We start from the raw sequence: 13,707 nt of genomic DNA, 5'->3' as shown, positions 1-13,707 counted from the left end.
AAGGTTTCTCTGTGTAACAGCCCTGCCTGTCTGGACTTACTTTGTAGACCAGGCTGGCCTCGAACTCTCGGAGATCTGCCTGCCTCTGCCTCCTGAGTGCTGGGATTAAGGGCGTGAGCCACCGTGCCCAGCTGCTAACAATTTTACTTTGAGAAACTGTAGGTGGGGGCTGGGGATGCAGCACAGTTAGCAGAGTGCTTGCCTAGTGTGCAGCACAGGTGATGGTGCACACCTGTGATTCTCAGGAGGCGGAGGTGGGATGACGTGCAGACCACCCTTGTAGAGTTTTTAAGCCAGCCTGAGTGGCAAGAAACTCTGACAGGACAACCTCCCCCCAACACACACCACACACCACACACCACACCACACCACACCACACACACACACACACACACACACACACACACACTATGATCACCAGAAACTGTCTCCTCCATAAGTTGTTTTGTTTGTTTGAATTTACTGTTCTCTAACTGCTTTCAAGTCAAGGATCAGAACCGAGGCACGGTGGCTGTTTGTGCCGGTCAAGCTGGCTTTGTGGAGAGCGGCTGAGTGCAGTTGCTTCCTATCGCCCTTGTTTCTGCTTCGCTGAATAGGAGGGCTTTTGTTTACTCTCTGCTCCTCCCAGAACAGAGGGTTTGTCTCTGAGGCCCAGTTTTCTGCCTGTCCATCTCCAGAGGACAGTGCTTCCCTGCCTCGCTCGTCTCTGCCCTTGCATCCGCATCTGGAGGCCTCCGAGCTGTGTGCCCGGGATGCTCTGGGGAGGCGGAGCGCAGCCACAGCGAGCTGTGAGTGCGCTGTATGCTGGAGGGTGCCTCTTCTCTCTGACCCGCTCCATTTGAGTCTGGTGGGAGTGGGGAGCAGACTCTCCCCTTCCTGGCGCATTTCACCACCTCTTCCGCGTTGGCCCATCCCTGAAGTTTGCTTCTCTCATGGCGTTGTAACCAAAGCCGTTGCAGGGGGTTGTGAGTTAGCCCAGGCTGGCCTCACATTGTGGCTCTCCTCCTCCTTCAGCCACCTGTGTGCTGGGGTGACAGGTGTGCACCACCATTTTATTGCAGGGGCTACTGATTTTTTTTAAATAAATATTTTTAGATTTCATTTTATTTTATGGAATAAGTATATGTTTTGCCTTCATGTATGTGTGTGCATTTATCATGTGCTTGCTTGGTTCATATGGAGGGCAAGAAGACAGCGTCCGATCACCAGTACTTCGGATTTGAATGGTTGTGAACCACCATGTGGGTGCTGGGAATTGAGCTTGGGCCCTCTGTGAGAGCAGCATGTGCACTTTTCCACTGAGCCATCTTTCCAGCTCCAAGACAGCCTGGGTAAGACATGGTGGATGGAGCGAACGGACTCCCACAGGCTGTCCTCTGATCTGTACACAAGCACCCTGCCATGTGCATCCCCGGCTTCCCCAAACACACACAATAAACAACCGGGGGGGGGGGGGCAGAGGGAATCTCCTGCTTCCCTGTCTTTCAATGGTGCTGAGAGTCACACCCAGGCCTTCAGATGCTCGGCAAGCACTTACTGACTGAAGCCAGTCCTCAGACGCCCTTGTGTTACATTCTGTGCTAGTTGCAGACACGTCAGCGTCACGGGGTGCTGTTCACACGTGGACCATCGAGCCAGTACAGTGTGGCCTCCAATCACTCCCCGTTCACAGTGCTCCCTTTTCCTCTACAGGCCAAAGATCTCATCGTCACCCCAGCCACCGTCCTAAAGGAGAAGCCGGACTCCAACTCGCTGGTGTTCGGAGCCTCGTTTACTGACCACATGCTGACGGCGGAGTGGTCGTCGGCGTCTGGATGGGGGAAACCTCACATTAAGCCTTTTGAAAACTTGTCCATACACCCTGCTGCTTCCGTTTTGCACTACTCCGTGGAAGTAAGTGCGTGGCAGCGGCCACAGGCCGCGATTCCCCTCCTTGCAAGCTTCTCTGGGGTGCGACAGGCCCTGCTGTCTTTACTGGACGTTGTCATAGATGCCTTCTAACTTCTCCCGCAGCCGGATGGGTTGAGGATAAGTCTACAGACTAGTTTTGCCAGGTTGTCTTGGTTTAACTGTGGCGCTAGTAAAGAAAATGTGTGTGTGTGGTGTGTGTGTGTGGGGTGTGTGTGTGGGGTGTGTGTGTGTGGTGTGTGTGTGTGTGGTGTGTGTGTGTGGTGTGTGGGTAGTGTGTGGTGTGTGTGTGTGTGGTGTGTGTGTGTGTGTGGTGTGTGTGGTGTGTGTGTGGGGTGTGTGTGTGTGGTGTGTGTGTGTGGTGTGTGTGTGTGGGGTGTGTGTGTGGGGGGGTGTGTGTGTGGTGTGTGTGTGTGGGGTGTGTGTGTGTGTGTGGGGTGTGTGTGTGTGTGTGGTGTGTGTGTGTGTGGTGTGTGTGTGGTGTGTGTGTGTGGGGTGTGTGTGTGTGTGGGGTGTGTGTGTGTGGGGTGTGTGTGTGTGTGTGGTGTGTGTGTGTGGTGTGTGTGTGTGGTGTGTGTGTAGTGTGTGGTGTGTATATATGTTAACTTAGAACTTACAGAAAGGATAATTAGGGAAATGGAGACTGAGAGCCCACACTAAACCAGGTGCAGCCATGACTGTAATCTTCAAATTGGCAAGCTAAGTGGTGGGTGGGGTGGAGAGGGTGGGGGCATGGGGGGCTTGGCAAAAGGTTCAAGACTAGACTATACTGGGCAGTTCTTCCTGGGCCAGCCCAGGCCACAGGCTGAGATGCCCATGCTGGCTGCTTTCTCACAACCAGCCTGTGCTCTTGTTTAAGGGATGGAACTGAATGTGCTCCTCCATGCTTGAGTGTTTGGAGAATCCGTTTCTTGGTCCACTGCAGATACATAGCGAACCAGGTCCGCAGAACATGGCCCCAGTCCCTTGGTCCTGCATTTCATCTTTCTGTGTTTTCCCACACGGGACAGCTTCCCCCAGGATGGTGAAAATGCTAGAGATAAACCCTGATCTACCTAGGGACTCAAAAATGACCATAGGAAAAGTACCAATAGCAACGATAAAGTCATCATTGCTGAACCTGGAATTCCAGCGTGGTCGTGTTTAGTGATCTTGTACTTCATAGACCACTGTCGTTTAATTATTTGTGTTGAGAGGCAGACTTCCTGCCGTTACTTGGAACCTGACATGAGGGCTGGCCCTGTAGTTAGAGCACTTGCTGCTCTTGCAGAGGGTCTGAGTACAGTTCTCAGTACCCACACCGGGCAGCTCATAGCTCACAGCTCCAGGAGATCAAATAGATGTCTTCTTCATGCCTCTGGACAAGCACACACACACATGAACAGACATGTACACACATATGTACACATAAGTTAAAAAATCTTGAGAAAAGTAGAAAGCAAATCAAATAAAACTAACCAGGGTCTAGAAGCAACATAGGAACAGGGCTCAAGTTCTGTCTCAGCTGTCCCCTGGAGGTTCATGGAACTTGGGCAATCCAGCCATTTATGCTTTAATACTTTTGTTTATGATAGATAATGATAACATCTTTAATATTTTGCATTATATTTATTTACTATGTGTAGGGGGAAGTGGCTGTATATATGTGGGTTTTAGAGGATATCTTGTGGACATTGGAGCCGTCCTTTTTCTAAGTGGGTCTCTCTGTTTGAACTCAGGTCATCGGACTTAGCAACGAAGACTTTTACCTGATGAGCTATCTTGCCTGCCCTGTAAAGGATCTGTGTTCTTGAAAGTGTAGAATCAAGCAGTAGTTCACTCGAGGCTGTAGAGCAGGGTTCTCAACCTTCCTAACACTGTGGCTCTTTAATACAGGCCCTCATGCTGTGGTGACTGCCCCCCCCGCCACCATAAAATTGTTTTGTGGCTAGTTGATAACTGTAACTCTGATACTGTTATGAACCGCAATGTAAGCACCTGAAAGCCAGGATATCTGACCTACCACCCCTGTGAAAGGGTCGTTCAACCCCCTCGGAGGGTTGAGACTCTCAGAGACTGCTGTAGAGCCCTGCCCGGTGCTGAAAGGGAGTGCAAACTACTTCTGTGATGAACTGTTTCCTACAGGCCAAAGAACGGGCCCTGCTCTGTGCTTTGAATGAGTGCCTTACTCAAACAGCAAGCACAAAGTAAAGGCATGAATAGCAACTAGCAGCTACAAAGGCTCAGGAGAAAAACAGCAGTGAAGCATCCTTAGGTTGGGGCTCCTAGAATCGGGAGAGACAACCTGGTTGTCTCCCGTAGAGAGCAGAAACAAGCTGAAGTCATGTCCTTATATTGGTGGTTGCAGCATTCAGTAGGAAGGGCTTGGGGAAGGGGGTGTCTGTGGTCAGACCACCCCAAATGTTCTAGACCTCATGTGATCTGGGGAGCTCAGCACTGTTGGGCCTGGTTAGTCCTTCATGGGAGACATGGTCTGGGGAGCAAACAGGCCGCTGGAGTTCCCAGCTGGATGCATACTGATTCCTCCTTGAACCAGCTTCTGGCTTCAGATTCCCACCACAGGCATTTTAAATGTGGGATAAACAGTGGTAATGTCTGTTAGAAATGTTTTACTTTCCAGCTCTTCTCAAGGACACAGTGTTTTTGCTGTTTTTTTTTTTTTTTTCTCCCCCTCTCTGTCACAGGGTGGGGGTGTCTGCTTTCTCCAGGTTTGGAGGACACTTAGGGCAAACATACTTGGCTCTGAAGTGGGAGAGGCCAGGCCTGCTCTGGAGTCCCCCACACTTTACGAACACAGGGTGCGTTGTGTGACCCTTGGCTCGGCAGTGGCCTCTGATCTAGAAGATGATCAAATAAGCCCTTTAGTACCTTTCATTTTATCTTCTAAAGGTAGCATCTCATATAGCCCAGGCTGGCTTCCAGCTCGAGGTAGAGCTGAAGTCGGCCTTGAACTCCCAATCTCTGTCCTTCACCTCCCAGGTGCTAGGATTATGGGGGTGCACTACCTTGCCAGTCTGAGCTTAGGGTTCCCTGTTTCATTCCCAGCCGACTCCTACTTGCACGGTCTGGCTGAGTATTACTGCTCACGCCCAGATCTCTGCATCAAATGTCTGATGAGCCGACCAGTCCCCTTCAGAGAAGGCTGCTGGTAAGCTGGCAGCCTCTAAGACCCTAATTCTCACACTTAGCACTCAGAATCACCACGGGAGTTTCTGAGTACCATTCACTTTTGAATCTATGCAACCCAACAGTGGCATAGGCTCCACAGTCTGAGAGCTGTTGGCTTTTAGGAAGTGAAATTATGAAGAGTTAAGTTCATTTTTAAAAAGTTTGGGTTTTGGAGAAGATCCACTGAAGTTTCAGTTTGACCTTCCCCGTAATTATCCTTGGAGGCAGGCTGGCTTCAGAAGCACAGCGGTCCATCCTGGCTCAGACTTTCCAAGCGCTGGGACCACGACTAAAAAGATGTCAAGTCTGGAGACTCAGTTCAGGGTGGAGCACTTGCCTCGAATGACTAAAGCCCTGTGTTCCCCCTCTAGCCTGAAAACACAAGCAGAACCAAAAATAGCCCTCAAATTACAGCTATTCTGCCATAGAGTGAAGCCACAGCCTTCCCTGTAGGACCTAGTAAGACACAGCACACTTCTCCATTAGCTAGACCGACTTACCAGACACTGCTTGCATGACCAAGAACCTGAGACTAGGCAGCCCAGGGACCTAAGCAAAACCAAAGACCATTGTTAAGAAAAAAGTAGCAATAAAATAATCCCTAATGGCATCCTGCTATACTCAGGTATTAGTGCCCCGCAGCGGCCAGCATCAGAGAAGCTTCCTCCTGCAGCAGGTGCGAGCAGATGTAGAGACGCACAGGCTGATGACGGGTGTGTAGAAAGTTAGAGAGCCTGACAGCACACTAAAGGGAATGTCTCCATCAAATGCCTCCCCTCAGGGCTCAGGGAACCTTCCCCACCTCCACTCCCACCCACCCTCCTACCTGACCTGCTGAAAAAGAGGCAGATAGAGTGTAAGGGCCAGAGGAGATGGAGGACACCAGAAAGAGGAGGAAGAGGAAGAGGAACCCTAAATCAACACCAATAAAGCTCATTGAACTCCGAGAGACTGAGGCAGCATGCACAGGGCCTGCAGGGGTCTGCCCTGGGTTCTCTGCATACTACTATGGTCCCCAGTTTAGTGTTTTTATGGGATTCCTGAGTGTGCAAATGAGTGGGTCCGACTCTGAGCCTTCCCTTGGGCTTTTTCCTTCTGTTTGTCCAATTTTGATGTTAGTTTTTCTTTTATCTTGTTATGTCTTATTGTATTATTACTCCTTGGAAGACTTTGTTTTTTTTTTTTGTTGTTGTTGTTGTTGTTTTGAGACAGGGTTTCTCTGCATAGCCTTGACTGTCCTAGACTCGCTTTGTAGACCAGGCTGGCCTCAAACAAACAGCAATCCACCTGCCTCTGTCTCCTGAGTGCTGGGATTTAAAGGCATGTGCCACCACCATCCAGCAAGACTTTGTTTTCTAGTGAGAGACAGAAAGGGAGGTGAGATAAGGGGGAACAGGAGGAGTAGAGGGAGAGGAAACTAATCAGGATATATTATGTGAGAAAAATAACTATTTTCCATAAAAGGGGGGGGGGAGAGCAGCTCAGTCCATAGAATGTCCTCTATCACACAACAGAGATCTGGGTTTGAGCGCTGTGCTCTTGTCTGTAATCTCTTTAATACAGGCCCTCATGCTGTGGTGACTGCCCCCCCGCCACCATAAAATTGTTTTGTGGCTAGTTGATAACTGTAACTCTGATACTGTTATGAACCGCAATGTAAGCACCTGAAAGCCAGGATATCTGACCTACCACCCCTGTGAAAGGGTCGTTCAACCCCCTCGGAGGGTTGAGACTCTCAGAGACTGCTGTAGAGCCCTGCCCGGTGCTGAAAGGGAGTGCAAACTACTTCTGTGATGAACTGTTTCCTACAGGCCAAAGAACGGGCCCTGCTCTGTGCTTTGAATGAGTGCCTTACTCAAACAGCAAGCACAAAGTAAAGGCATGAATAGCAACTAGCAGCTACAAAGGCTCAGGAGAAAAACAGCAGTGAAGCATCCTTAGGTTGGGGCTCCTAGAATCGGGAGAGACAACCTGGTTGTCTCCCGTAGAGAGCAGAAACAAGCTGAAGTCATGTCCTTATATTGGTGGTTGCCAGCATTCAGTAGGAAGGGCTTGGGGAAGGGGGTGTCTGTGGTCAGACCACCCCAAATGTTCTAGACCTCATGTGATCTGGGGAGCTCAGCACTGTTGGGCCTGGTTAGTCCTTCATGGGAGACATGGTCTGGGGAGCAAACAGGCCGCTGGAGTTCCCAGCTGGATGCATACTGATTCCTCCTTGAACAGCTTCTGGCTTCAGATTCCACCACAGGCATTTTAAATGTGGGATAAACAGTGGTAATGTCTGTTAGAAATGTTTTACTTTCCAGCTCTTCTCAAGGACACAGTGTTTTTGCTGTTTTTTTTTTTTTTTCTCCCCCCTCTCTGTCACAGGGTGGGGGTTGTCTGCTTTCTCCAGGTTGGAGGACATTAGGGCAAACATACTTGGCTCTGAAGTGGGAGAGGCCAGGCCTGCTCTGGAGTCCCCCACACTTTACGAACACAGGGTGCGTTTGTGTGACCCTTGGCTCGGCAGTGGCCTCTGATCTAGAAGATGATCAAATAAGCCTTTAGTACCTTTCATTTTATCTTCTAAAGGTAGCATCTCATATAGCCCAGGCTGGCTTCCAGCTCGAGGTAGAGCTGAAGTCGGCCTTGAACTCCCAATCTCTGTCCTTCACCTCCCAGGTGCTAGGATTATGGGGGTGCACTACCTTGCCAGTCTGAGCTTAGGGTTCCCTGTTTCATTCCCAGCCGACTCCTACTTGCACGGTCTGGCTGAGTATTACTGCTCACGCCAAGATCTCTGCATCAAATGTCTGATGAGCCGACCAGTCCCCTTCAGAGAAGGCTGCTGGTAAGCTGGCAGCCTCTAAGGACCCTAATTCTCACACTTAGCACTCAGAATCACCACGGGAGTTTCTGAGTACCATTCACTTTTGAATCTATGCAACCCCAACAGTGGCATAGGCTCCACAGTCTGAGAGCTGTTGGCTTTTAGGAAGTGAAATTATGAAGAGGTTAAGTTCATTTTTAAAAAGTTTGGGTTTTGGAGAAGATCCACTGAAGTTTCAGTTTGACCTTCCCCGTAATTATCCTTGGAGGCAGGCTGGCTTCAGAAGCACAGCGGTCCATCCTGGCTCAGACTTTCCAAGCGCTGGGACCACGACTAAAAAGATGTCAAGTCTGGAGACTCAGTTCAGGGTGGAGCACTTGCCTCGAATGACTCTAAAGCCCTGTGTTCCCCCTCTAGCCTGAAAACACAAGCAGAACCAAAAATAGCCTCAAATTACAGCTATTCTGCCATAGAGTGAAGCCACAGCCTTCCCTGTAGGACCTAGTAAGACACAGCACACTTCTCCATTAGCTAGACCGACTTACCAGGACACTGCTTGCATGACCAAGAACCTGAGACTAGGCAGCCCAGGGACCCTAAGCAAAACCAAAGACCATTGTTAAGAAAAAAGTAGCAATAAAATAATCCCTAATGGCATCCTGCTATACTCAGGTATTAGTGCCCGCAGCGGCCAGCATCAGAGAAGCTTCCTCCTGCAGCAGGTGCGAGCAGATGTAGAGACGCACAGGCTGATGACGGGTGTGTAGAAAGTTAGAGAGCCTGACAGCACACTAAAGGGAATGTCTCCATCAAATGCCTCCCCTCAGGGCTCAGGGAACCTTCCCCACCTCCACTCCCACCCACCCTCCTACCTGACCTGCTGAAAAAGAGGCAGATAGAGTGTAAGGCCAGAGGAGATGGAGGACACCAGAAAGAGGAGGAAGAGGAAGAGGAACCCTAAATCAACACCAATAAAGCTCATTGAACTCGAGAGACTGAGGCAGCATGCACAGGCCTGCAGGGGTCTGCCCTGGGTTCTCTGCATACTACTATGGTCCCCAGTTAGTGTTTTTATGGGATTCCTGAGTGTGCAAATGAGTGGGTCCGACTCTGAGCCTTCCCTTGGGCTTTTTCCTTCTGTTTGTCCAATTTTGATGTTAGTTTTTCTTTTATCTTGTTATGTCTTATTGTATTATTACTCCTTGGAAGACTTTGTTTTTTTTTTTTGTTGTTGTTGTTGTTGTTTTGAGACAGGGTTTCTCTGCATAGCCTTTACTGTCCTAGACTCGCTTGTAGACCAGGCTGGCCTCAAACAAACAGCAATCCCTGCCTCTGTCTCCTGAGTGCTGGGATTTAAAGGCATGTGCCACCACCATCCAGCAAGACTTTGTTTTCTAGTGAGAGACAGAAAGGGAGGTGAGATAAGGGGAACAGGAGGAGTAGGAGTAGAGGGGAGGAAACTAATCAGGATATATTATGTGAGAAAAATAACTATTTTCCATAAAAGGGGGGGGGGAGAGCAGCTCAGTCCATAGAATGTCCTCTATCACACAACAGAGATCTGGGTTTGAGCGCTGTGCTCTTGTCTGTAATACCCACACGGTCTGCGTCTGTGTGCAGGTGACCCCTGACCAGCCCTCAGATGGGGACATGGTGAAGGGGGCCCACTGAGGCAGACGGTGGCTCAGAGCCAACTGGGCAGGGTGTGTTGGGAACGTGCATCTGGAACGGAAGGTTGTGGTGCAGGTGTGTTTGTCCCTTGGCCTAATGCTTACCTGCCCAGGGAGAAAGTCATGGCTGTGAAGTGTGACTACTGGGGTATGTGAGGAGCAAATGCTCCATGACAAGTCCCAAAGCAGTAGTTTTCCATTACGTGACCTTGTGCAGCTTTTCGGATGGCTCTTTTTCTCCTGGAAGTGTTCTTGTGTATTGAGGCAGCCGTATGGTGTGTGAAGGACAGCTCTTGTCCAAAGGGAGTAAGAGCCAAATAGCTGCCATGGCCTGGACACACGGAGTCAGGTAGGCAGCCCTGAATGGCATGGCCCATCACGGAAATGGTCACGGCAGTGTCCTTAGTCGATGCACTCACGGAATGCCTGTGTGGGGACCGTGGGTAGCAGGTTAGCCGAGCGGAAACCCTGCTATCTGATGACATTCTTTTAGCTTCTGGCTGATGATCTACTTGATATGCAGGATACTGTGAGGTTAGAACACACAAGTGGGTGATTAATGGCTGTAGAGATTAAAGATACGTCAGGATGATTTGGGCTCTGCTCAGTTAGGGACATTCGACATTCTGTGGTTTCTCTAGCCTAGATGCCCCTTTTTCAAGGGAATGTGAGTTCACAGATCTTCCCTTCTCATCCACTCCCTCAGAGAGAGAGAGAGAGAGAGAGAGAGAGAGAGAGAGAGAGAGAGAGAGAGAGAGGCATGGGGGATAGAGAGAAACAGAGGCCTTGCCTCTTTAGTCACTGTCCACCCTGCTCTCATTGGCTCGAGACTGAGTAGATTGGCTTTCCAGCAAGCCCTGGGGAGCTGTCTGTCCCTGTGCTGGGATTGCAAGTGTGTACCATCGTCCATGCCTGGTGATTCTGGAGGTGAACCTTGGTCCTCATGCATGTGTGTGTGTGTGTGTGTGTGTGTGTGTGTGTGTGTGTGTGTGTGTGTGTGTGTGTGTGTGTGCGCGGCAGGGGGGTAGGTGGGGGGTGGTATAGTAGGGGTAGTGGGGTGAGGGTGTGGAGGTGGGGCAGCCCTTGACGCAGGTGGTGCACCTGTTGGAGGTCAGAGGTCAACCCACAGCAGTGGATTTTCTCCTGATGTAGGTTCTGAGGATTGAACTCAGGTGGTCAGGCTTGGATGCAATCCTATTTCTTTGCTGAGGCCATCTTGTCAGCCCGCCATTAATTTAATAATTCTCCAATAAGCATCATTTTACTATTTTGTGTGACAAAGCAGCTAATTGACAGCTTCCTTCAGTGTGCTGTAATACTGCAGCCTTGGAGGAAGGCACTCGCCTTGGCCAGCAGCTTTTGAGCCAAACTAGTCATGGGCTTTTTGTTTTGTTTTGTTTTGTTTTGTTTTGTTCTCCCAGGGACACTGTTTTTACTTGAAAGAACATCATTATTCAGAGTTGGGCATTTAGCAGTTGCTCTCGTGAAGACGAAATTAAATGGTTCTGTCATTTCAAGTAAAGTAATGGGAAAGATTTGTTGCCAGTGAGCACCTTGCTGATGGGGCCGCTGGAGTTTTGAGGGCCCAGGGCGCAGTTGGTAGAGTAGAAGGCTGCATGCACACAGGACTGGGAAAGAGGGACGGGTGGGAGAGACGCCCCAGTGGTTACAAGTACTTCCTGCCTGTGCAGAGGACCCAGGTTCATGATGGCTCCCAGCCACCTGCAGCTTTGTTCTAGGGGACTGGCCACACTCCGCATGTACACTGTGCACACATCCATGTGGGCAGGCACTCATGTACATAAAATAAATAGAAAAAAATGAAGGAAAAGCAAGAAATTAACTAGAATTTTCTGTTAGCTTGACTACTTTGAGCTATTAGCAAGCCCTTGATGCCAGGCCTTGGAGGGCTCACCAGCTGTGTCAATCACTAGTTTCCCAAACCACCGCCCGTTCCAGATTGATACACGGATAAAGGTAGTCTAGGGGCAAGACCTGCTAAGGGCACATCTCATGTCCAGCCAGGTTAGTCTGAACAAGTTCCTGGATTGCTCTTTTCATTTTCCTTCCAGTAAGATGAGACTTCAGAGTATCCTGTTGTAAGAGCCTAGAGGGCAGTGGGAAGCAGTGTGGAGCACACCTCCAGCTGTGGTCACCCTGTTTCGGGAGCACACCTCCAGCTGTGGTCACCCTGTTTCGGGGGCACACCTTCAGCTGTGGTCACCCTGTTATGGGAGCACACTTCCAGCTGTGGTCACCCTGTTACAGGAGCACACCTCCAGCTGTGGTCACCCTGTTACAGGAGCACACTTCCAGCTGTGGTCACCCTGTTAGAGGAGCACACCTCCAGCTGTGGTTGCCCTGTTACAGGAGCACACCTCCAGCTGTGGTCACCCTGTTATGGGAGCACACCTCCAGCTGTGGTTGCCCTGTTACAGGAGCACACCTCCAGCTGTGGTCACCCTGTTACGGGAGCACACCTTCAGCTGTGGTCACCCTGTTACGGGAGCACACCTCCAGCTGTGGTCACCCACTGTTGGCAGGAAATCTTGGCATGTGTGACTTAAGTTCCCATCAGTTGGTAAAATGGTCAGAATAATCTTGGGAGAACAGGACGTTGAGAAAGGACTGCCTTTAAAAATCTAGGCTAGCAGTTTCTCCCTTCCAACTTCCCTTCCCCTCTCCCCTCCATCTCTTCCCCTCTCCCCTCCCTCCCTTTCCCTCTCTCCTCCCTTCCCAGTTTCTGTCTCCTCTTAGCATGCCAAAGGAGCATGCTTAGCTCCTGACCTGGAGTGGGTGGAGGTGGTACCATTCTGCTTTAGACGGTCCCTCCCAGGATGCCCATCAGCTGGTGTACTGAAAGCCCCTCCCTCCCATCCCCCCCATCCCACATTGCTCCCCCCCTCTTTCTCCCCTCTCAGCTCCAGTTATTCTAACGTGTTTTGTTGACTGATTCATCTGAAGTTGAGGCCAAGGGCAGCCGCTTAACGGCTAAGGATGTCTTTCATCGCCTTTTTCTTTTCTTCAGCTGTTCGAAGGCTTGAAGGCTTTCCGGGGAGTTGACAATAAGATACGGTTGTTCCGACCAGACCTCAACATGAGGAGAATGTGCCGGTCAGCTGTGAGGAGCACCCTGCCGGTACGGACGCTCGTGTTCCCTTCGATCTCATGGCCATTCCAGTCTGCTGAACTTATGTCAGGTTTTCTTTTTTGTTTTTGTTTTTCAAGACAGGGTTTCTCTATGTAGCCTTGGCTGTCCTGGACTCGCTTTGTAGACCAGGCTGTGGCCTTGAACTCACAGCGATCCGCCTGCCTCTGCCTCCCAAGTGCTGGGATTAAAGGTGTGTGCCACCACGCCCGGCGTGTCAGGTTTTCAGACAAACTGTTTGAATGTGAGTCTGACTTTAAGTTAATGTGGTGTCCTTCGGTGAAAAGGTCAAAGGATGCCTTGTAAGAGTCACTTCTCTCTACCACAGGGGTTGATGGCACATGCCTTAACCTGCTGACCTATCTTACACTGTGAATTTCAGTGCCTTTATATATAAAGAAGAAAATTAAAACCCAGCCCAGGGAGGCCTTATAAGCCACATGCCCAGGGTCACTCAGGAGAAGGCCTGTGAAGTGGCCAGAGGATTCTTTGGTTTCGTAGCTCGAGTGTTCATGGGATGGATTAAACCTCATCTCTGGCCAGCGGCACCCAAGACCTGACTTGCTGACACAGGTTACCTGTGTAGTGGTCATGGCATGCCTGCACTGTGACCATGCCTAGGCTGTAACCATGCCTGCACTGTGATAACACCCCTGCACTGTGACCATGCCTGCACTGTGACCGTGCCTGCACTATGATAACACCCCTGCACTGTGACCGTGCCTGCACTGTGATCATGCCTGCACTGTGATCATGCCTGCACTGTGACTGCCTGCACTGTGACCATGCCTGCACTGTGACCATGCCTGCACTGTGACCGTGCCTGCACTGTGACCGTGCCTGCACTGTGACCGTACCTGCACTGTGACCATGCCTGCACTGTGACCATGCCTGCACTGTGACCATGCCTGCACTGTGATTGCATGCCTGCACTGTGATTGCATGCCTGCACTATGACCGTGCCTGCACTTTGATAACATGCATCCCTGAAAGTGTCCCTC

At 50.4% G+C, this 13,707-nt stretch overlaps 1 protein-coding gene across 4 annotated transcripts in view; it reads left to right on the top strand.

The window, feature by feature from the left end:
* The window catches only part of Bcat1 (branched chain amino acid transaminase 1), a 76,530-nt gene that overhangs the window by 33,722 nt on the left and 29,101 nt on the right, over positions 1-13,707 (top strand). For all 4 annotated transcript variants that reach the window (XM_051155583.1, XM_051155582.1, XM_051155585.1 and 1 more), the window contains 2 exons: positions 1,693-1,893; positions 12,587-12,697. In XM_051155583.1, coding sequence (XP_051011540.1) covers positions 1,693-1,893; positions 12,587-12,697 — 312 coding nt within the window. The remainder of the gene's footprint in view (positions 1-1,692; positions 1,894-12,586; positions 12,698-13,707) is intronic.

This window comes from Acomys russatus, chromosome 13, assembly GCF_903995435.1.
Source record: "Acomys russatus chromosome 13, mAcoRus1.1, whole genome shotgun sequence".
In the NCBI taxonomy this organism is placed as follows: Eukaryota; Metazoa; Chordata; class Mammalia; order Rodentia; family Muridae; genus Acomys; species Acomys russatus.
This window is presented reverse-complemented; position numbering and strand designations above follow the sequence as displayed.